This window comes from Dunckerocampus dactyliophorus, chromosome 15 (assembly GCF_027744805.1).
Source record: "Dunckerocampus dactyliophorus isolate RoL2022-P2 chromosome 15, RoL_Ddac_1.1, whole genome shotgun sequence".
NCBI lineage: Eukaryota > Metazoa > Chordata > Actinopteri > Syngnathiformes > Syngnathidae > Dunckerocampus > Dunckerocampus dactyliophorus.
The window spans coordinates 23,341,398-23,366,086 of NC_072833.1; the positions used below are offsets into that span (position 1 = coordinate 23,341,398).

At 42.5% G+C, this 24,689-nt stretch overlaps 1 protein-coding gene across 3 annotated transcripts in view; it reads left to right on the top strand.

Moving 5' to 3' along the window:
- Positions 1 to 24,689, top strand: part of LOC129194622 (ankyrin repeat and BTB/POZ domain-containing protein 3-A) — a 122,210-nt gene that overhangs the window by 66,288 nt on the left and 31,233 nt on the right. For all 3 annotated transcript variants that reach the window (XM_054799817.1, XM_054799818.1, XM_054799819.1), the window contains exons 3-4: positions 8,552 to 8,713; positions 20,925 to 21,132. In XM_054799817.1, coding sequence (XP_054655792.1) covers positions 8,552 to 8,713; positions 20,925 to 21,132 — 370 coding nt within the window. The remainder of the gene's footprint in view (positions 1 to 8,551; positions 8,714 to 20,924; positions 21,133 to 24,689) is intronic.

The window sequence follows — 24,689 nt, forward strand, 5'->3', positions numbered from 1 at the left end:
GCCAGAATATGCGAATGGTTTATATTTGAGGGCGGGGTGGGGTGGAGGCGGAGGCTTCAGGTCATCTCGAGGCCAGCGAGGGTGGAGGGAACATAAGATCCTCGCTTCTGAGGTGTTTATTTATGACAAAGAAGGAGTCTTTGTGGAGCGGCGTGGCTTCTCCTCGCTTGTTCTAGTCGGCCTCGGGCTCCTGAGCCGTCACAGCTGCGCAACCTCAACCCGAGCCCAAACCTTTGTGACTGGTCGCCATGCCCGCCCGGCGCTCCGCTGACCTGGAAGCACGTTAGCTCGCGTCGCCTAAAAGTGGAGCTGCCTCTGTAAATTGCACGTCATGACTGTTGTGTGTGTTTTTTTAAGGCCTCTTTGTGTCTGTGAGATTGAAAAAACGTTCACACTCAACTTTATTGAACGAGCATCGCAGACATTGTTTGTCTGCTGAAACGATGACTGTGTGAATTGTGAATAGTAAGTAAAAAATAAGTTTTCATTCTTATCGTAGTTCTTAATAATTAATGATTTGTTTCAATGGTTTTGTTATTTTACTTATTTGCTTTTTTATTGTGGGCCGCACGGTGGTCTAGTGGTTAGCATGTTGGCCACACAGTCAAGAGATCATTAAGATCTGGGTTCGAATCTCCGTTAGGCATTTCTGTGTGGAGTTTGCATGTTCTCCCTGTGCGTGGGTGGGTTTCCTCCCACATTCCAAAAACATGCATGTTAAACTAAATCAGTGGTATCACACATTAGGATTATGTGCATGAATGTACCTTGGAGGATTATGACTTGATGGATTATTTTCAGTCTCTGTCTTCCTTTTTATTTAGAAAGTTTTTAAGTTAACTATCCTGAACGTCAGAAAAAACATCGGAAGTTTCTTTAATTAAGAAAAAAAAAAATCAAAAGTAATAATATTTTATTTATTTCATTTATTTATAATAATAATAATAATAATAATAATAATAATAATAATAATAATAATAATAAAGTATACTTAATATAATAACATAAAAAATTAAATAATATATGTATAGACTATATAATAAAATCAGAATAAAATTAAATAAATGAATAATAACATTTAAAAAAATAAGAAGAGCCTAATAATATTAGAAGTCATTCCCATACATTAATTTATTTGCGGCCCATTAATTCATTTTCATGAATTTGTCGCTTCCTGTTTTTCTAAATGCACCTGGTCTGCCAGAGAATAAGAAGACGTAGCAGGAGGGATCAGTGTTGCCAACTTAGCGGCTTTGTCGCTACGTTTAGCGAGTAATCAGACCCCTCTAGATGGCAAGTGACCGATGGCAAATCCAGTGGAGACTTTTGGCGACTCGGACATGCAAGCACGTTTTGCTCTTCTCAACAAGTAGCTGGTGCTGCTGTGGGCCCCTTCCCCAATTAAAACCACTCAGTAATCGCTCTGTCTTGTTTGGGACATTAATAAAATGACAAAAAGAAGCACAGGAAGAACGTTTGTTTGTAGTTCTAAACATATTTGTTTTGCTTTTTGCATGTTTTGAATGCGTATGCGAATTTGAAAATTAACTCCCCAATACTTTTGCCCGCTTGTCACGTTCCTTCCTCCTCCTCACTGGCGAGTCAGTAGGCGCCAGACAGAAGGCACGTCGGTGTGAAGTGAGTGAAAGACGCGTGTCAGGTTGTTTGCTGCGTGGCTTTAAAGGATTGTAAATGAAGTTGTTTGCGATCCGTCAGCATGAGCGGCACGCAAACGATGACGGATCGGACGCCGCCATCGTCACTTAGCGCCTGGTGTCGCACGTCTAATGCTTCATGGGGCGCACAAAGGATGCGTTTACTCACAGCATTTATCACCAGTTTATGCAAAGACAGCTTTGCTTTTCATCCCTTCAAGAAGGAGTGCAATTTTTGTGAATTGTCTCGCTTTAACTCAAGAAAAACAAGCACCCGAGGTAAACATCAGAGGTCAGCATCTTCAAGCGTAAATACGCAAGGAAAGATGGGTAACATGCAGTAAGGCCAGCCTACCCCATTCCTGTTTGTCAGATGAGCATATGCAAATGTGATTGACACCTTAACTCCAGCAGCCTGGGAACCTCACTCCGAATGCTTCTGTTGCAATATTTACATAAATTTCATTATCTAGCATTAACATAAGTTAGAGAGCATATTTTTAAGCACATACTCTTTCTTGTACTTGAGTCAAATGTGCAATGACGACGGGCAGCGCAACAGATGACGCCATTGGACAGTTTGACAAAAAAAAAAAAAGGAAAAAACCTTCAAATCTTAAAGAGACACGTGACACTTCAATAAAATAGCAACATAGCACATATCTGTTAATACCGCCCACAGAAAGAAACCAGTAGCTCGTGCAAAAGTGTCTCCAAACTTTGGATTTTTGACTGACAAAAGTCTGAAGACACTTTCTCACTCAGCAACATGAGAAAGACTAACAAACGTTTAAAGACAACTTTTGACTGTCAAAACTTGGCAAAAGTTTGGAGACACTTTTTAATTTAAAAGCAACAAAAGTTTGAGGACATGTTTTCAGTTGACAGCATGACAAAGTGCCTTTGACCTTTGACTGGCAAACGTTTGAAGACACGTTTACCAGCATGAGAACGTGTCTCCAAACTTTTAACTGACAAGTGTTTGAAGACACTTTTCTCATGCAATTAAATGAGTCTTTAAAGCAAAACATTTGGGGACACTTTGTCATTTAATAGCATGGGAAAGTGCCTCCAAAATTTTGACAGTCAAAGGTTTAGAGACACGTTTACATTTAATAGCGTGAGAAAGTGTCTCCAAACTTTTGCCTTTTGCCTGTCAAAGTTTGGAGACACTTTTTCATTTGATAGAAACAAAAGTTTGAAGACACTTTCTCATGTACTAACACGAGAAAGTGTCTCCAAACTTTTGACTGTCAAAATCTTGAAGACACTTTTTTAATTTAATAGCATGACAAAGTCTTTCCAAACTTGACTGACAAAGGTTTGGAGACACTTTCTCATTTAATAATGTGAGAAAGTGTCTCCAAACCTTTGACTGTCACCTACAGAAGTTTTAAGACACTTTCTCATTTAATAACATGAGAAAGTGTCTCAAAACTTTCGTCAAAAAAATGTCCTTGCTCAATAGCATAAGCAAGTGTCTGCAAACTTTTGACTGTCAACATTTTAGGCAGTTTTTCATTTCATGAGAAAGTATCTCCAAATTTTGCTTTTTGACTGGTATAACTTTGGAGACATTTTCTCATTTACTGTATAGCATGAGAAAATGTCTTCAAACACTTGGCAAAATGAGAAAGTGTCTCCAAACGTTTGACTTTCGACTGACAAGTGTTTGAAGACGCTTTCTCATGCTATAGAATGAGAAAGCGTCTTTTGTCTGAAAGTCAAAACTTTTGCAGACATTTTCTCATGCTATAGAATGAGAAAGTGCCTCCAAACTTCTGAAGGTCAAAAGTTTAGAGGCAATTTTAGGTTTAGTAGCATGAGAAAGTGTCTCCAAACTTTTGACTTTTGCCTGTCAAAGTTTGGGGACACTTTTTCATTTAAATAGAAACAAAACTTGTCTCCAAACTTTTGACCGTCACCTACAAAAGTTTTAAGACACTTTCTCATTTAATAACATGAGAAAGTGTCTTAAAACTTTTGTCAAAAAATGTTCTTGCTTAATAGCATGAGCAAGTGTCTCCAGACTTTTGACTGACATAAGTTTGAAGACACTTTTTATATGTAATAGCATGAGAAAGTGTCTACAGACTTTGGATTTTTGAGTGACAAATGTTTTAAGACACTTTCTCATCTAATAGCATTAGGAAGTGTCTCCAAACTTTTGACTGGCCATGTAAGTCTTTTTAAATCTGCTTAGTCCATCACAATTTTGGTATTTGTCTGTGTTTTCTTTCCAGGATTTATTCCTGGGATATTTTAGTACAAGAAAAAAAATACCAAAATAATTAGTGATTGCATTTTTGTCCAACATTACAGTGGCTTATCGTTTAATACTATGGAAATTGAGTGGAATTGTAAGTATGGCTGAGTCTGTTTATGTTGAAGTTGTGTTGCCGACATTAACTTTGACTTTGGCCAGAGACATAAGGAGAATGGATTTTCCAACCTTTGACATGGTTTTCCTCCATATATGCATATTTTGATTTCGATTCATATGATATTTGATACTCTTATCTGACAGCCACAACGACGAGCCCATCGTGCTCCGTGCCTGCAGCCGCGGGGCTCACCGAGCCGCTGTGGCAATCTTTTATTGTGTTTGCGCTTCCCGTACCCTCAAACCCCGCCGAGCCAATCACGGCGCAATCGCCTGTTGCCATGGCGACTACCTGTTAATATTCCAGGAGAGTTTTCTCAGCGGCGAGGGCGGGGGTAGATGGCCGCGCGCCTCCTCTCCGGGTGAGAGAAATCGATTCCTGCATCAGAAGAGAGAAGAAAAAAGAAAAAGTATGCGCTTTTGATGCTGGAGCACCTGCACATCATCACGACGGTGGATCCGTGTGACCTAATTGACCTTGATTTGTCCGTACAAGGGGCTTATCGCCACTCAGGATGTGAGTCATCCCGCCTACTTTGAGACCAGCACGAGTTTCATGAGCGATTCCCTCTTTTTGTGGCGGCGTTCAAAGGTCTGCCTCCCTCCCGTCGAGTGGCGTTCCCGAGGGATTGGCCGGCCATCAAATAGAATCTGCGGACATTTTCTCCCCATTGTTTTTCCCCTGCCGAAAGACACCTGACAAATGTCGCAATAAAAAGTTATAGTGAAACTTGAAGACACTTCATTAGGTACACAATCTAATACGTTTCAACCAATAAGAAGCCTGTTTTGACTAATATTACAAACATCTCTCAACACACCATAAAAACAAGCAAAGTTGTATTTGTGGTGCTCCACTGGTGACAGGAAGTGAGGTCACAAAGCCACTCTTTGTGTTTATGGTGGCCCAAACGGATCAGATATTCGGTATGCGGGCGCGAGGGAGAGATAAGACGTCGTCGCCGCCGCAGTGGGAGGTGTTTGTGTGTCTTTGTGATGCGACGCAATGAATAATTCACCAAAAGGCCCGATAAGAAGGGAAGGGCTCGGACGGGAGTTGACGGCTTGACGAGTGTGAATTATTCAGCCTTGTTTTGTGAAGGCGAGGCCTCGCTGGGACGTTCAAGGAGACGACTGTGGAATTCCCGTTTGCTTTCCTCGCTGAGTTTTTGGGATGGGCTCTTGTTGCCGTTAACGCCACAGTTTGCTGAGCAAGACCGGCTAGGGAAATAACTGCTTACACGCTCACTTATGTGTTTGCACGCCGCTTTACGGGATTAAATACTCAAGATGTACTTTTCCCTCAGACTCTCGCTGATAAGAAGCATCCGACATGCAACAGAAATACACACATAACATACTCTCACATTTAGAGCAAACGGTTGCTGGTTACTGTATATATAATACTCTCTTTCCATTGTCAAAATGTGGGAATGATACCAAAATAACTGTACGACACCACTTTTTGGCAGCCTTCTGTCTGGGTGCAAGTACGTGGTACCTAAAGGGGCAGGGCTAGGCACCATGCTGAGTGGTGTGGAAGAATGATTTCCAAAGGTGTGACTGACATCCTGAAACGAGGACACACTGACTGTATTATTCCTGCCGTTGACTGTATTAAGACTCTGCATCAAAGAAAAGGAAAGTGAAAGTGAAAAGTGATAGATTTGGTATATTTACAATAGACAGACAACTTTCAACACCTTTTTTTGATTGACAATTTCCAATTAAGGTCCTTTTCCGGATATCAAATAAAGGATTCAGCCACTCGGTGGCCTAGTGATTAGCATGTTGGACACACAGTCAGGAGATCTGGAAGATCTGGGTTCAAATCTCCGTTTGGGCATCTCTCTGTGGACTATATACAGTATGTTCTCCACATGCGTGGGTTTTCTTCACATTCCAAAAACATGCATGTTAGGTTAATTGGAGACCCTAAATTGTCCATAGGTATGAATGTGAGTGTGAATGCTTGTTTGTCTATATGTGCCCTGCCATTGGCTGGCGACCAGTCCAGGGTGTACCCCGCCTGTCGCCCGAAGTCAGCTGGGATAGGCCCCTAGTGAGGACAAGCGGCATAGAAAATGGATGGATGGATTTGGCCCCCTGCCATTTGCAATATTATTTCTGCATTCCCAATATTAGGCCATGTAAACAGGAAAATACCACCATCTACGTTTCTATAGCACAAACTGAAACTAAAAAGGCAAGAATTTTGATCCAGCTACTTTTTCACTTTCCTGTTCTTTGACGCAGTGAAATCAGAAGAGTCTGTCTCACACTTGGAAGCCATAATGAAAGGGAAAAAATGAAACAAAAAGGACACAAGTAACATTGTCCTTCCTTGGGTTCCGTGTACAATTCATGACTGCTATTTTTTGGCTGTGCACACGTAACTACTTCTCTTATTCCTTTTCGTATTGATATTATGTGTGCGCGCTGTAACCACAAAACAAAAGCGAGACCTCGAAACTTTGAAACAACAAAATGTTGTAACCACAAAACATCATAACAATGAAACATCATAATGCGCAACGTTATAATGCGAAGTGCCTTCACATGAAATGGCGTAACTATGAAACATCATGACCGTGAAACGGCATGACACAGGATGCCGTAACACAAAGCGCCTTGACACGCAACGTCGTAATGCGAAAAGGCATAACACAAAACAGAGTAACACAAAAAAAATTAAATCACAAATGTTATGAACACAAATTGCTGTAGCAAAACGCCATAACATGAAACGCTTTACTGCGAAATGCCGTAACACGGAACGTCGTAACCATGAAAGGTCATCGTCATGAAACCGCCGTAATGCTGTAACAGGTAAAGGCGTAACTGGGCCTGTCATGATAGCAAATGTTGCTAGCCGATAATTGTCCAACAAGTTATTGTCGATAATCGATATTATTGACAACGTTTTTGAGACCATTTTTTTCATTAATTATATTGCATAATAATGCAAGTACATCATATCAAAAGCAATAAACTTTAATTTCTGGAATGTCAACAGCTTTTAAATAAAATTGCAGATGCAATTATAATAGCTTGATTAATGCAAGCTATTTTTATGACACTCTTATTTTATAACCACTATTAGACGGGATGTGGGCCGCTCTTATTTTCAAAGCCGGAAGTGTGAATTGTGATATGTGTTTTGACTATGGCTAAGTGAGATAGCTATCGAGTGCCTCTTGAAGCCGTGGCAGGAAGTCAGCTGCCAACTTAAAACGCTGGGATACATTAACAAGCACTAAAGCACAACTCCTAAGGCCTGAACCTGCTGCTGTGAATGAGCGGTCCGCTGGGGAAACACAGTATATCCACACAGTCTTCCCGTGCGAGCTTCCCGTCCGGGCACAGTGAGGGGGAGCTACCTCTGTTGCTGCGGAGCCAAATATCCAGCTGCCAATGTGAAATTAACAGCGACGGAGATGAATATCCAACGTCCAACATCAAACTAACTTGACCAATGTGCAGAGTGAACCCTCCTGTCATCCAGGCTGTGCGGTAAAGAGAGAGGAGAGGGACAAAAACAAACATGCATGCATGTCAATTTATCGAGCAGAGCAAAATGATAGACTTGGGTTTTTTATCGTTTGATGAATCGACTTATCGATTATCTTGACAGGCCTCGGGGGAACACAAAACAGCTTAACACAAAAGGTCATAAACACAAAACAGCGTAAGAAAATATTCTAACACAGCATGTCATAGAAGGAAACCACAAGACAGCATAACATGGAATGACATAACACGAAGGGCCGTAGCATTGTTCCACAAAACGTCTTTCATGAAACGTTGTAATGCGGTATCCCGTAGCATGACTGCCGCAACACGAAACGTCGTACCCAGGAAACGCCGTGACCACAACACGACAAAACACGGAATGTCGTAACCTGAAGCAGTGTAACACAAAACATTGTAACACGAAACACGGTAATGCCAAATGCTGTAGCATGAAATGTCGTAACACGAAAAGTCCACCAAACACCATAACATGGAATGACGTAACACAAAGCGATGTAACGCGAGTGTAAAAAAATGTCGCAGCACACAAGGTCATAACAGGAAACGTTGCAATGTGACGTGCCGTAACACGAAATGTCGTAACGCGAAACGTCCTAATCATGACCACGTAACAGCATAGGACAAAGTGCCGTTGCGCGAAACGTACTAACACGAAACATTGTAACACGAGGACGGCCTGTGCGGTCATGTTGCATGCCTGTGAGCGTAGTCTGGTGGTGGTTTTGGGCATCGATGTTGGGACCAGTTAGTGCTTTTATTTTCTTTTGGGTCCTAATATCTTTCAAATGTGGCGCCAAATTCCCTGAAATAGTCGACAGGGAGAGGATGGAAGCATTCCTGTGGTGTTGAAGTTATGCGTCAGCTTTTAAAATGGATTCTTCCAAGATGGTACTGGATGACCTCCTGCAGGGAGAAGCGCTGACTGGGAGTGCTGGATTTGTCTTCCTGTTTTTGACGTCTGTCTGTCCTCCCTCTGCAGGTGTGCTGAGCCTGCCTGAGAGTCTCAGCCTCCATCGGGACCAGCAATGCTCTGGCCGAGGCTGCGGCGGCGGGGGCGAAGGTCACGGCTACACGCAGGCCGAACTACGCACGGTAGAGCAGTCGCTGCTCGCCACGAGGGTGGGCAGCATCGCAGAGCTGAGTAAGTGTAACGTGACCCCATTGACAATCTTATTATGACAGAAATGTAAAAGGCTCATGAAATATGTCAATCAATCGTGAAAGAAATATATTGGTCATGAAATAAATAAATAAAAGTAGTCAGTAATTTCGATGATTATTAAAGGTTACATTTTCGTAAAAAAATTTAAAATGTTTGATTCATTATTTAACATTTGTATTAAACAAATAATATTAGAACAATCCGTTTAATTGGCTTTACATTTATTTCATTGTGCCAAGTGGCGCCACCTACAGGCGAGCCAAGGCAATGCAACAACGGACCTTCAAGACTTCAGTTGGTTCAGTTGTTTTTTTAAATCTATTTTTATCTCTTTTTTTTCAAGAAAAGTCAGGATACATGAAGAGATTTAATTATTAATTTAGTTTGTGACATTCTTTTCTTACAATTCTTTTAAATGTATTTTCTTATTTATTGTTTTTAATATTATTTGTACAAATGTTTTCTATTTATTATAAATTTATTATACATATATATATATTAATTTATTTGTTTATTTTTATTTATTGCAGTAATATTAAACATTAAAATAATGCACATACAAATATTAATAATAATAATAATATTAACATAAATATATTTTATATATATGCACATATACAAATGTCAATATTGTGCATTTGAATAAAATGCAATAGCTTGTTATTTCGCTATTTTTTCCTGCACTAAAATGTATTCGGAAAAAGCAGATTTAAAAAGACGTGTTTATAATAACATTTTAATGTGGTGGTTCTACATATGACACTTCTAAATTCATCAATTAACTTCTAATTCCATTTTAATTGAATTCATGTACGCTTCAGCTGACGGCTATTTCAGATTAGGGGTTTTTTTGTTTTGGCTTCATCTGTTGCTCCACGTCCTCCCCACCCCAACAACACCCGCCACCAGCCAGCAGGCAGGATGTGTTCTGGTACAGCTGTTCTAACACCTGCTGATGTGGAACCTTTGAGTCCAAGGTCAGTGCCCGCGAGGCTTTTGCAGGCACAAAACGACAAATATCCCAAATATGAAGTGACTGGCTGCGCATGTGTAGCCCGAGTGCATGTCTTCTTCTTATGAATAACTGATTCGCCACACTTTCTTGGTCCTGTGAGAGCTCTTAAAGCAGTCAATCAAGCTCCCGCGGTGTGTTCCATGATCCATATGTTGTAATGTTCCGCGGGGATTGGAATGTCTTTTAATGGAATAGCCGCTCACTGGCAGAGATTCTCTGGGATGTGTCACATTTCATCTCCAGGCCATCTATTTTTTAACTCCGCCGTGCGTCATTTGTCTTCATCCAGCAAAGTCTGACCTTCTTTTGCACTCGTGTGACACATTGGAGATAGCAAAAGACGTAAAAGTGTTAAAAAGGCATTAAAAGTAATACGGGGATGCAGTTTTTGTTCTGATGTGCACTTTTGGAACCTTACTGATAAATGTGAGGGCTGAGAAGATGGAATCCCACATGTCGTTCACCTCTTCACTTTTCTCCATCTCGTTGCTGGCCCTTTAAGGACGCTGCCCCCTAACCTCTTAAATGCTGCACGTGAGAGGCCTGCTAGAAATAGACACATCCAAAATAAATCAGATTTTGGTTTGCTTGCACAATGTCCAGTGTTTCATGTAGGACTACAATCTATTTGTGGTGAGGTTTTGGGGGGGAGATGACATCATCGTCTTTGTTGCGTAATTGTCTCTTACATAATTATTAGGAACAGCGTACCTGATAATTGGACCCCAATGCAGAGACGACACAACCGGGGCATACATGTAAAAAGTTGTAACGGCGTGGAAGAATACAGTAAATTCCGGTGTATGAGCCGCTACTGTTTTCTCAAACTTTGAACCCTGCAGCTAATATGTGGCTAAAAACTACATTTCCCGTGGTGCTTGGTGTGGTCATGTTCTAATCTGGTGACATCCCAAGCACTACTAATTGTTTAAATATGTAATTCGCTATTATATATTACGCTATTACTAAGATAGTCCATCATATGGGCAAAACAAAAGTTCAGGAAACAACCAAAACATGCAAAGAAGCCTGCTGTCGCTGTCGTTGCACACGCTTGAGTGAGCAATATCAATCACAGTTCATACTATCACCAAATGTAAAAGGTTGTTGGATTTGGAATGATTCAATAAACACCGTAAATGTACCGCCAAGATTGCAAAGCCTGTTATGATGAATGAAAACACAAGGAAATGTAGCATGTAAAAGCGGAGACGTACCTGGATCCAGGAGAGTCCACGCCCTATGATGACTCGAAGGCGGCCACAAAGGTGCCACTGTACCGTGGTTCCTATGAAGTCCAGAGGATCCAGCGGAAATAATGGGTAATATCCAGCAATTTCACAAGTGACCCTATGTAAACCGTCCGCTGACGTTCTTCTTCCTTATGGCGGGTCGCAACCAACGTTTAGGTGCATACCGCCACCTACTGTACCGAAATGTAGACACGTTGTGCACAGTCACAGTTGGAAGCTCTTCCGTCATACGAAACACAGAAAGAAATGGATGCGATGCCGCTTTCACGTCAAGGCAGTGGATTTGAGGATAAGCGGCATAGAAGATGGACAAGGAAACACGGCTGCCTCTCGTAGGACTACTGCCGTTGAAGGAAACGCTTTCACGGAATTAGGACGCTGTTCAATTCTGACACGGATTCACCAAGCGTTGGATTGTTCACCCACTAATAGGGAACGTGAGCTTTGATTAGACCGTCGTGAGACAGCTTGGTTTCACCCTGTTCATGATGTGTTGTGTTGTATGAAAGGTTGAATACAATCTTTCTCTGTAACGTCTTTCTGTGCACTAAATATCCCATTTTACATGTTTCTTTATTTCAGAGGTATAACAGTGGAGTGTAGTTGCTGTGTGATACGTTTAATATTGTTTGTAAGATGACACCGTGAGTCAGACTGTTATACTGAGTAATGAATGAGTTTTTTCATCGCTCATGAATGGCTCCTGTCAAATAAAGAGCTGACTGGTAGCGCCACAATATGCCACTTTATGAGGCATATTGTGGCTTAAATAAGAACATATCTGTTTTTTCCTCTAAACGTAGTGGGTGCGGCTTAAAGACCGGAAATTTTAAATAAAAAAAACAAAGTACAAAGTAAACTACCGGGCGAAGCGACACAAACAAGATCACTCAAAGCGCTGCTGGGAAAAGAACAGAAGCTAACAAAAATGCTAACAGAGGAAAAATACAAAAGGCTAACCAAACGTGAGATCACAAGAGGAGCTGCTGGAGTAAGCCAAGCAGAACTAGTACTCCCGCAAAATGCCTGAAAAGCAAGTGTCCATAAAGTAGCTACACACACGGAAGCACAGCACGAAGCAGTGGTTGAGCATGAGCGAGGACAAGGTAACAATCTGGCAACAGGTGAGTCTCTCAGCATGGATTATGAAGGCCTGATGATTGCCTTCAGGTATGCTCAGGTGGCTCCGCCCCGGCAGGACAGGCAGTGCACTGCAATAGAAAGCAGATAGACGGCAGCAGAGCAGCTCCAGCAGAACACAACAATACCTGGCAGGCATGGGAATGTAATTGGAACGGACGTTGCAGGAGAGAGGGATAACGCGTGGGAGACAAAAGTGTGTAAAAAAAAAAAAAAAAAAAAAAAAGCTTATTTTGGTCCTTTTTTTTTATTTCAAGACTGAGCCGCCTGAGTGCTTTTTGATGGGGGAAGTGGCCACAGTGATACATGCTTTCATGTCTGTAAAAGTCTCTACTAAGACACATTTGGCGCTGGTTTTTGAAAAAGAATTGTCAATTGTCATTTTGTGCTACGACATTTTGTTACATTTCTTGTTACGACAATTTGTGCTACGGTGTTTGGTGTTACAACCAGGGGTTAAAACGTGACGAGGTTTCTCGTTTGGGGAAAAGCTGTCTCGCAAGAACAGGGCAGCCAGAAGCCAATGGGACTGTGAACTATTGCATCGCTACTCTGAATGATAATACAGTATAATATGGAACATGGAACACGCAGTGTGCAAGGCATTATTGGAAGGGTCCCTGACATGATTTATCAACTGTGCTTACGTATGTTATATAGTATTGTTTGTAATTATGTTCGACATTGTTCAATTTTTTAAAGCGAACTGTAAATTTGCAAAAATTACAGTTATACTTCATGGCGTCACCGTTTATTTAGAACCTATGAGGTTCCCGAGGGGACATGGAAAAATTAAAATTAAAAAGAGGATTCCCTGATGATATTATCCATCTATAAGTGAGATAGATTTTCAGTCGAGAGAATACGCTAGATATGCTCACGCGAGCACCAGAAATAAATTGCAATATGAAATATTAATAGCATTAATGAATTAATGACGTAAATGTCACAGGAGTCCTTGCGTGAGTACTCAGCCCGTTAGTCTTCTTATATTACAATGTTTTCTGGAGGCATAAACACTCTGAGGCATCAATCAACTGCATTGAAACACTTGTTTTATTGTAGAGAAGGAAAAAAAATTGAAAAGTCGCCACAAAACACTTCACACGCAAAACACTGCCATCTGGTGGCCACAACGAGATACAGCAGATTAAAAAAATATTTAATTAAACTATAACATCAAAAACGAAGGTTGTTGCTCCAATGTATTTCATTTTTAAACGGGTAAGTGTTACTATGTCGAAAATGTGCAGTATTGAGCGTTGGTGAATGAAAAGACTAGTAGGGTATAGTTTTTAGAATAATGTGTGTTGACTTGCGCATTCACACGCTGCATGCTGGCATTCCAGCAGTCCTCCCTCGCTGCATTGGCGGCGACAGCGTTGCTTTTAGCAGTCTTAATCATTTGGGAACTCCTCATAACGCTCCATAATAATTACGTACTCATTTTTTGTAAAATACGCTGGGTGGTAGCACTTCACTTTTCAGCGGAAGTCGAATAATATGACGTCATACGTCCCCTTTGATGTGAAGGCGCACTTAGCACAAAGTGGAAGCTTGACAAAGTAAGCTGCTAACCACCGTCGCGGGACCAATTAAGTCTGATTGCGGATGTTAGGTTTTGTCGAGTTGCATCTTGAACACAAAGCCTGGGTTTGTGGAGCCACTTTAGCCGTACACCCCCCCCCAAGAGGGTCGTTCACGGGCCACACCGACCACGACCATCCCCAGGTGACACACCCACCATCGACATATAAAGAGGGGAACTCCACACCTAAAATTTGGATTAATGGGGGTCCAGAAGGGTCCAGTTGCTTCGATTCAACCTTTTACGGAATAAGAAGTGCAATAAATAAATATACACCTTGATTAGACGTCATGTACCGATGATTGACATGGTATGGACATATTATGGCTTGCAAGGTTCAATGAAGAATGCTATAATACAGATGGCTATAGATACAGTTGACATTATAGTGTACATGCTAGAAATATACTGAAAAACAAATTAAGGGCCAATGAACATGCTATTGTATAATATCATAATATAACATTTGTGTTAATAATTCCCTAAAATTGTATTGAAATAATAAAGTTGGACACATGCACAGTTAAATCCCGTAACATTGATTTCACTATTATCTTTAGAAATGCAGATTTTTGTTGTATCGTGTACCTAATGAAGTGTCCCTCATCGGACAGAATTTATTGCTGTTGGTGTTCTTGGCTCTTGCGCGTCCTCCAGCATCATTTTGGCAGCTCCTCCGAAGGCGGCCGCGTCATTCCAAGAAAACACGAACGAGCACAAGGACGACGACAGGCGGCGAGGATCTAAGCGGTGCGCGCTCGCCAAGGCTTCACTTGAAACGATGAGTCCATTAAGCCCAAACAAGATTGTCCTCGTTTCCCCACAAACGTCAAACACCACTGCTCGGCACCCTCGCACTTGAATGTCCTTGTTCCTGCACTTTCACCTCTGGCTGACACGAGAGAATGAAGAAGTTGCTCAAACTTTTCAACATTACAAGTTATTCATGAAGGACAGGCTTTGGCAGTGCCCCGGAGTGGGCGGAGCCACACACTGCTGTTGCTGTCTTCCAGGAAGCGCATAAACCTTCCATTTTGAGAAGAAATCCTGCATGAAATCACACTCCTGTGTTGTTTTTCTGCACAGGACAATTTGTAGCACGCAGCCGTGCAAATATCGACTTTCAGCGCATCTCGCGCAGCAGGGTTCGTCATTCCCAGCTGTATTGTTTCCGCTATTTCGGGTGTTTTACCACTCGTTTGACATGCTGGCTAATCAAGAGCGCACACCGAGAAGGCGTTCATTAAACGCCGCAGTGAACAAAAATAAATAACTACACGGAGCTTTAAAGAGCCTGAAAGTGCTTCGAGTGGGAAGGATCTTTCACTCCAGATAGACGCAGGCGAGGATGGCATGAGGGCATCTTTTGTCTTTTGTTTATTATTGGTTGTTGATTATTATTATTATTGGGCCTGGTGATCCATTAAAGCAGTGGTCACCAACCTTTTTGAGACCAAGATCCCTGGTCAACCTGCACAAGATCAAGACCCTCCAAACACAAAATGATATATAAACAATATATGCTATTTGTTAATATTGCTTGTTGGTTTCAACATTTCAGCTTTTTTACATTGTGCCTTTTTTTTTATCATTTTGTGTTTTTTTCCCGCAGTGATATAATGACAAATGAGCCACAGGCCGCAGATGGCCCCAGAGCCGCACTTTTGGCACCCCTACTTTTGCGGTTCTTGGTCAGGGTTGAGCTTCATGAGCAAACCATAACTATTTGTCTTGTTGGCTCAGTGTAGTGGATGTGCGATGCAGATTGAAGAGAGAGAGGCTGGTCAACGCACTACAATAGTCAGCCTTTAATGAGCGGCGTTGTCGCGGCTCAATGATTTTTTTGGAGGTGCACATCTATGGAGTTATATTTGTGCCTTAACTTTGAGGTAGAAAAGGCAAACTTTAAGCCCGATTAACTTGCAATAATTATTGTTGTGTGTGCAGGCACATCACTGCTGCGCACTGTCACTCCCTCTCTTGCTCGACCTTTTTGCTAGCACGGGGGTTGCGAGTCGGTGTACGAGGCGAGTCGGTGTACGAGGCGAGTCGGTGTACTAGTGTACCTCCGGCCTGGTTTTGGGGACTGGGCTTCTTGCTGGGGCTCGCGGGTTGCTGCCTGGATAGCAGCGAGGCGTACGGGCGTGTTCAGTGGACGGAATGCGTGCCTGTCGGTCGCTCTCCAGGAGGTGAAGGCACAGATATGATAGTACATTTTTTTCAAAATGTTGTTGCGAGGCTTCCGGGTGTCGGGCATTCGACAACTGTGTGTGTGCGCGTGCGTGTGTGCGCGCGTGGGTGCGTAGGAGTGTGTATGTATGTGCGTGCGTGTGTGTACTTTTATTTATGTATTTATTTTAGTTGTTATTTGGGGGGGGGGGGGGGGGGGGGGCATACAGGGGTTTGCTCCGTGGGGCCGGGTGCTGGGTGATACATCTCTGCCGCCCGTGCCTCCGCCGGGTGGGTGGAGTATGTGCCTCCTGCATACCTGGGCCCTGTGTCGGGGGTCGGGCGGGGGTTGGCCTGGGGCTGGCCGGGCTCCGCTCCCTGGGGGTGGGGGTGTCGGTGGGGGGGGATTGGCGCTTCCGGCGTGGGCGGGCTTCTTTCCGGTTGTGGGGGCGTCTCTGGGCCTGCCAGTTTGTGGCCCCCAGTGCTCGTCTTCCTTTGTGGGGTGTGATCTCTCGCTGGTCTCAGGGGTTGGCTGTCCTCTGGCCCGCCGGCGCCTTGTCTTTGGCTGGGATTACCTCTCTGCGGCCCCGTGCTGTTCTTCCTGGGGGGGGCTCTCTGGGCTGGCTCTTGGGGCACTGATCTTTATGCTGCCTGCCCCTGTGGGCCTGGTGGCCTTCTGGCGGCGGGGTCTCGGCCTGGCTATTTGGGGCGGGGCTCTCTGGGAGGTGGAGGGCGGCCCCTTTCCTTTCATGCATTCTCAGTGGCAATTACACGCCCACACATTCTTGCACCTTTTATATATATATGAAGTCTTCCCCACATACAGAGATACCTGTACATATGCACACTCACAGTACATACGTACTTCCCCACATTACTCACTGAGTTAACCAGGGTGTTATTATGTTGTTGGTTTTATTACAGCGACGGTGATATCAGCAGTATGATTATAGTCTTTTTTACAATGATGTGCATTACAGTAATTATCATTCTGTTCACTATCATGGATAATCATTTCATTACTACAATTATGTGTGACTGTTTCAATGCAGTATTGTCATTGTGATCACGATCATAGTTCATCATTTCATGACTGTTATTATGTGTGACCGTTTCAATGCAGTATTGTCATTGTGGTTGTTGATATTATTTTGTCCTTTGTCCTTATGTCCTTGTTCGTCTTTATAGTTGTCACAGACATTTATTTGCTGATGTCGTTCTGTATGTTTCTGTTGTTCTGTTCTTGTTGTCACAATTGTTGTTGTTGCTGCTGCTGTCCTTGTCTCTTGTCGCTCTTTTTTTTTTGTCCCCCTCTCATCCCCGCACCGCGCCCCCCCTTTTCTTTTCTCTTCTTCTCTGTCCCCTCCTGCTCCGGTCCGGTCGCTCCACATTTGCTTAATAACAAGCATCAAAATCAAATAAATTCTGTATAACAGGGGAAGTGTATATCACACTTCTCCCTGGCAGAGTAAATCTGTTGAGCACTTGAGGGCATTTAGATCTACAATTCTATCTGCTTTAAAGGCTGGACAGGACAGGGGTAAAAAACAAAACAACAACAACAAAAAATAAATAAATAAATAAAAAATGTTGTTGTGACCGACTGGCAAAGTCAAAGGATCAGCTAGTAGCTCGCGACGGGTTGGCGACCCCTGCATTAAAGCTAGAGGGCAGATGCTCGATATTGGCTTTTTACCAATACCGATATCAGCAGCAGCTCTTCCCTCCAACTACCGTATATTCCGGAGTATATTTTTTTATAGTTTGGCTGGTCCTACAACTTAAAATCAGGTGCAACTTATGTATCAAAATTTATTATGTTCTACCTTTAAAGTGGGGTGGTGTTTGGTTTTTTTGGCGACACCTAGTGGCCACAATAATCCATTGAGTTGAGCCAGTGACGCAGTTAGGCACACAAATTGAATGATACAGAGCGTACCGGATGCTTTTTGTAAGAGGAATACTTTTGAATACACGTCTGCCTTGGAGATTGTGTCTGTAAGTAATGTGCAATTATAATGATATGATACCAGGCTGTGACAGACAACAGTGTTTAATCCGAACACTAATTATGTCTAGCTTGGATGTTGTAGCTGCTGTGTCAGCCGCTGACTGACTAAGTACACACGTATGATTTTCAGTCTACTTTAAATCATTTGTGAACACAAAAAATATGTTTGAGCGTGATATCACACAACAATACCGTTATTGGCAGAAAAAATGATACGAACCAATACCTCATTTTTATGCCAATGTTGGCTGATAATATTGGATCCCTAATTAACTCATTCAATCCCATTCAATCCCTCTTCCTGTCATGTGTGTTTCTCCTTCCTCTCATGATGTACGTCTGCCACCTAGTGGCCGTTTTTATGGCATTAAAACTGCTCTCAAGCCTAATCCATTGGTGAGGAGTTGCATCATCATCACCTCCTTTTGTCTCTCACACAAAAAAAAACATAAAAGATGTATGAATGCGTTGTTGCGATCGGGCATTCAGGTTTATAAGAACGTATAACTACGTCTCTGGTATTGAATGAGTTAAAACTGCACGCATCTTAACTTTCACATCCATTCACTGTTTCTCCACTAGAGGGCAGTACAGTTAAAAAAGCTAACGAAAGGAGTGCAGTTAGTTTGATTGCCGTTTGGCTGGACTCCAGCTCGTCCCTTGGAGGTGGACTGGCCCATATGTTCGCTCAGTCACCCTGTGGTCCCACCTGGTTGCTGGAAGAGAGCATGAAAAGACGCACCGCAGGTGATGACGTGCCTAGCTTCATATCGAGACTATCTGTGTGATGAATTTCTGCACCTGCTAGCCTCACAATGACGACGATAAGGATGATGATGATGATGACCCGTAATGGAGCGTGATTAATAGTCGCCAAGGAATGGCTAATGTGGCCCCAAGGCGTGTCTCTGAGTCGCCCATATTAGCAAGCTGTGATTAAACGTCCTCAGGCCGTGACACCGAGTCAGAGGACTCTTCCATCCCGCCTATGTGCTCAATTCCCACAAGAGGGTGGATGGGAAATTGATGGATCAGTATATGTTTATATAACAGCAGCCCTCCTGTTATTTCTGCCCCAAGGTGACGTCAGAGTCAAATACATGAATTGTATGTTATTAATAGATACAAAAAACATGTTATTTCCAAAATGGATATACATTTACGTTTTAAATTGCATTTATTATTTTAGTATTATTATTTTAGATATTTTTATGGCTATACATTTACATATTTTTATTATTTTATTTAGTTTTTTTAAAATGCTTTATTTTATAATTGAACTTTTTATTATTTAAAAAAATATTTTTTATGGCAATACCTTTACATATTTCAATTATTTTATTGTTTTAAAAAAAATGTTAACTTTTGTATTATTACTAAAAATAATTAAATAATAGTATTATTGTACTATTTATTGTCTATCCATCCATCCTTCCATCTTCTACCGGTGCATCTGCCTTGTGCATGGAAGGTAAATGGGTGAAGGGCAGGAGGTTGTACATCCTCTGGTTAGCTAACCCGTAACCCTAACCCCAACCCTCACACCTAAACCAAGGGTGTCCAAACTTTTCCCAGCAGGTGCCCACATAGTGAAAAATGATAGGATGCAACTTTGCCTCTTTGATATTTTGTAAAGCAATATGTTAAGAAGTTATGTATGTTTTATACATATTTCATTATTTCTAGATGAAAAAGCCTTTTATTAGAATCAACTTCGCTCTTTGCTCTCTATTTCCCATTTTTGCTGTTGTTTTTTAATGTTCCAAATATTTCAGCTTTCTTCTTAAATAATCTCCGTACATTTTCTTTATATGACTTTTTTCTCTTCATATTTTAATTTTATTCTCGTAGAAATTACAGATGTTTTTCCCATTTTTGCTGTTGTTTTTTTGTTTTGCACCTATTTAAGCTTTCTTCTTGTAGAATTTCTTCTCATAATTTCTTCAACCTAATTTTCCCAAAATTGCAACTTTATTTTGTTTTGTTTGCGTCTCATAATATTACGACTTACAAAAAATGTCTTTTTTCTGTAATATTTCCACCTTAAGCTACTAGAATGATGTTATTTCATAATAATACAATGTTATTTTTGGAAAAATTATGACTTTTTCTCTTATATATTTTGACTTTATTCTTGTTAAATTATTGTTTTTTACTAATTAGTTATTTTTCTATTTTTGCTGTTAGTTTTTCTTGTTAAGTTATATTTTTAAATGTGCTATGGGCCACGGACCACACTTTGAACACTGCTGCCCTAACCTCTAATCCCTAAACCTAACCCATATAAACCGCAAGGACGGCCTGGTTTACCCCCAACCACAAACCGGCACAGGACCTCTGAAATACGAGACGCGGTTAAAAATAATAAAAAATAATAAACAATTGCAGCCTCTTCTGAGCGAGTCGTTCATCAGTGAGAAGCTATCGCGACACATGGTAATAAAGTGATGACACTTCAGAGTCATTATTTCCGAGGAGGAAGTTTTACCGTGTAAGGGAATAACTTTCCGGCGTTGACTGACCCAAATGAAGCTTTAGCTTTTTTTTCTGCTGAGCAAATGTAGATTACTTGCTGACCAAAGTAAAGGAAGCAGAACAATTAACGAAGCAACACAAGGCTTCATGATGCCTGGCTACGGCACAAGGGATGCATTAGCGGTGGGCTTGCACGGTGGCTGCCTCCCGCACGCACGAAAAACAAAAAACAAACAAGCGTTATTTATGGCCGTGGTTCCCCCGTGAGGATCTGAGGCTTGGATTGCTTCCCGTCTTTGTTTTTATCTCGTCTCCTCACATCCAGCCAAGAGGCTCATGTCCAAAACGGTGATGTCGTCACGACAGCTTCCTGGAGACCCAAGTAGTCAACCTGAGCGTGTATAAAGGGAGCATGGTGTACTGTAAGATAGCGTCCGTGAGACACACAATGAGACAACTACTCATAAGTCAAAAGGCTGGCATTGGACTGATATCCTCCATATTTCCTGTTTATCACGTCATGTCTACTTCCTGTCCAGGTGACTTGGTGTCGCGGGCCATGCACCACCTGCAGCCGCTGCACATCAAGAACCCCAGCAACGGCACCCCGCTCCACCAGAAGAGCAACACCAGCGTCCACTGGGAGCCAGAGGCCCTCTACACTTTGTGTTACTTCATGCACTGCCCACAGATGGAATGGGAGAACCCCAACGTGGAACCCTCAAAGGTCACCTTGTACACTGAGAGGTGAGCACAGATGGACTGTTGATGATGGCGTCTTCCTAATTAGATTAGGTCTGTATATTTATGTAAGCTAACTCCCGAACTGCTGCACACAAAAGCGTGAAAATGTGTCCGACCATGCGCCCCAAGAGTTGTCTGTGCTAATTCTTTTTTTCCCACATGCAACACATGGTGGCGCTGTTGTTAAACCCCCTAAGTTGGATTGAGTCACTGCGCGCTACCAAAACAAAACCCCCCCTGTAACTTTAGTGTTTGACCGGATCACCGCAAAATTTGGCACACACCTTTATGGGACAGACATGCACATGTGTGTAAAAAACCAAAAAGATCGGTTGAAAAACATTGCTACCATCAAGCAAAACATCCTTAACTTAGCAACTCGTTGTCTATACCGTAAGTCATTGAGCATTTGTCTAATGATGAATGACTTGTTCAAAACATGTGTTTTTTTTTTTTTACTGAATTGGGACTCACGGGTACTTGACCCTGTTAACCCATTGACTTACTCACCCCTGTGACCGCTAGCTAAATTAAAAAAGGAAAACAGTTAACATTTGTATGGAACGGTTCACTGCGAGTTTCACTGCCTCAAGTGTGCTCGACCAAGACTCGAGTTTCTGTGCCCCACGGGTGCTTGACGAAAACTCAAGTTTGATCGACTCACGGGCTCTTGGCGAAGACAAGAGTTTCACTGACTCATCGGTGCTCGACAAAGACTGGAATTTCACTGCTCATAGGTTGACGAAGGCTTGAGTTTGAGTGACTCATGGGTACTCAGCAAAGAGTTTCACTGACTCACAGGTTGACAAAGAGTCAAGTTTCACTGACTTGCGGGTACTCGACAGAGATTCTAGTTTAACTGACTCATGAGTACTCGACGGAGACAAGCGTTTGACTGACTCGCAGGTGCTCAACGAAAACTCGTGTTTCTCTGACTCACAGGGTGACAAAGACTTGATTTGCACTCACTCACGGGTACTGGACGAAGACTCTTTTCACTGAGTCATGGGTACTGGACAAAGGAAAATTTTCCTGACTCACATGTGCTCGACGCAAACGTTTCTCTGACACACCGGTTGACGAAGACTGGAGTTTCACTCACCGTGCTCAACAAAAGAGTGAGTTTCCTTGACTAACGGGTGCACGACAAAACCTCAAATTTCTTTGACTCACAGGTTGAGGAATACTTAAGTTTTACTGATTAACGGGTACTCAACGAAGACAAGAGCTTGTCTCACTCACAGTTGCCTGACGAAACAGGAATTTCTTTCACTCACGGGTTGACCAAGACTTGAGTTTCACTGACTCAAGGGTTGAGGAAGACTCGAGGTACTCAGACTCTGCTGCTCGACGAAGACTCTAGTTGCACTGACTTCTGGGTACCTGAAGAAGACTTTCACTGACTCACAGGTGCTCAACAATAACTTGAGTCTCTCTGGCTTATGGGCACTCGACGAAAACTTGAGTTTGTTTGGCTCACGGGTGCTTGACGAAAACCGGACTTTCTCTCACTCACAGGTGCTTGACGAAAACGCAAGCTTCACTTACTCACGGGTTGAGGAAGACTTGAGTTTCACAGACTCACTGGTGCTGGATGAAGACTCTAGTTGCTCTGACTCCTGTGTACTTGAAGAAGACTCGAGTTTCACTGACTCATAAATGCTCAACAAAATCCTGAGTCTCTTAGACTCATGGGTGCTCAACGAAGACTTGAGTTTCTCTGACTCATGGGTTGGCGAAGACTCATAAGTACAGGACAAAGACTGTAGTTGCACTGACTCCTGAGTACATGAAGAAGACTTGACTTTCACTTGCTCACAGGTGCTCAACAAATACTTGAGTCTTTGAGTAAGACCCACAGGTGTCCCATGAAAAATGAATTTGTGTGGCTCACGGGTGCTCTACGAAAACTCAAGTTTCACTGACTCTCCGGTTAAGGGAGACTTTGAGTTACACAGACTCACTGGCATTCGACGAAGACCCATTGCAGAAGAATCAATTTTCACTGACTCAAAGGTGCTCAACAAAGACTTGAGTCTGTCTGACTCATGGGTGCTCGGCGAGAATTTAAGTTTCTCTCACTCACGGGTGCTTGGTGAAAACGCCTGACTCCTGGATACTTGAAGAAGACTCAAGTTTCACTGACTCACAGGTGTTCAACAAAGACTTCAGTTTCACTGATTCATTGATACTCGAGTTTGTCTGACTCACGGGTTCACAAAGACTCTGCTTTCACTGACTCATGGGTACAGGACAAAAGACGAACGTTTCTCTGACTCACAGTTTGTCGACGAAGGTTTTCTGACTCATGGGTGCTTGACGAAAACTCGAGTTTCTCTGACTCACAGGTACTCGACAGAGACAAGAGTTTCACTGACAACAGTAGAGGGCACCACAGATGTCTTTGACAGTCTGTACGTGTCCAAAGAAGTCTTCTGAGTTCTTTCCCGTCCCTTCCAGCATGTTTTATGAAAAGCTCTTGTGTGTTTGCAAAGGGATCCTTCCAGGATAAGAATGTTTTCCACCCACATCAAGCTCGTCAAGTTTTGTGTCCACAAGACGTTTGCATCCTTGCAGTGTTTACAGTCAAATCCATGAGACTTATCTGCCGGGTGCACCTGAACGCTTCATTAAACAACGTGGCGGCGTCAGATGAATTGCGCCAGGCTGAAGATGGAAAATGGAAGTTGCTCATGACTGACTCGGTCTTGTGAGAATCAGAATTTGGAGGCCAGATGAGGCCCAGCGGTCGACCTCATTTCAACCTGGACGCAATTCCAAAATGATGGCTGCAGTCTTGATACTCCATGCTAATTCTCAACACCCTTCATCACCGGGAGCATTCCTGTTTGACCCACTTTGGAATTCTATCTGCACATTCCGACGAGCATGATGGCAGCCAGGGGGACAAGTTCTTCTTCTGGGATATACAGATATTCAGTAGCCGAAGAGATAAAACTTGAGGGGAAGCACAGGGAATGTCAGCCGGAGCGACGTGTCAGCAGGAGCTTCAGCCTGCCTGCTCCCCCGGAGAGGACATTCACTGTTTAGCATTCCAGCGGAAAAGGTTGAGGACAGGAGGGAGGCTATGGATATTACGCAGTGGCAAGTGCAGCAGCATAAAGAAGGAAATATATAAGAAATAAAAATGTGCTGCATAATGGTGTTCATCTAGAGCTGAAAGGAAAACTGCACTTTTTGGGGATTTTTGCTCATCTTCCACAATCCTTATGTGGAAACATGAGCACAAATTTCTTTCCTTTTTCTGTGTGTTTGAAAGAGAGAAAACAAGTTAGCATGAGGGAGCTAACAATGCATGCAATGGAACACACCTATTTTGACTATAAAGCCCTCTAAAAAAACAGCATTTGATTGTTTTATATACATGCTGTGATCATGCATTCAGGTACATTCATGATAACATGTAACACTTACAGTAGTGTGCCGTATTGTGATCATTTTACACATTACCAGAACTTCTTTCCTGGCGCATTGATGTCGTATAGCCCATAGGAACTAACGCAACTTCCGTCAACAACAGCAGCGTAGAAAGAGCGTCA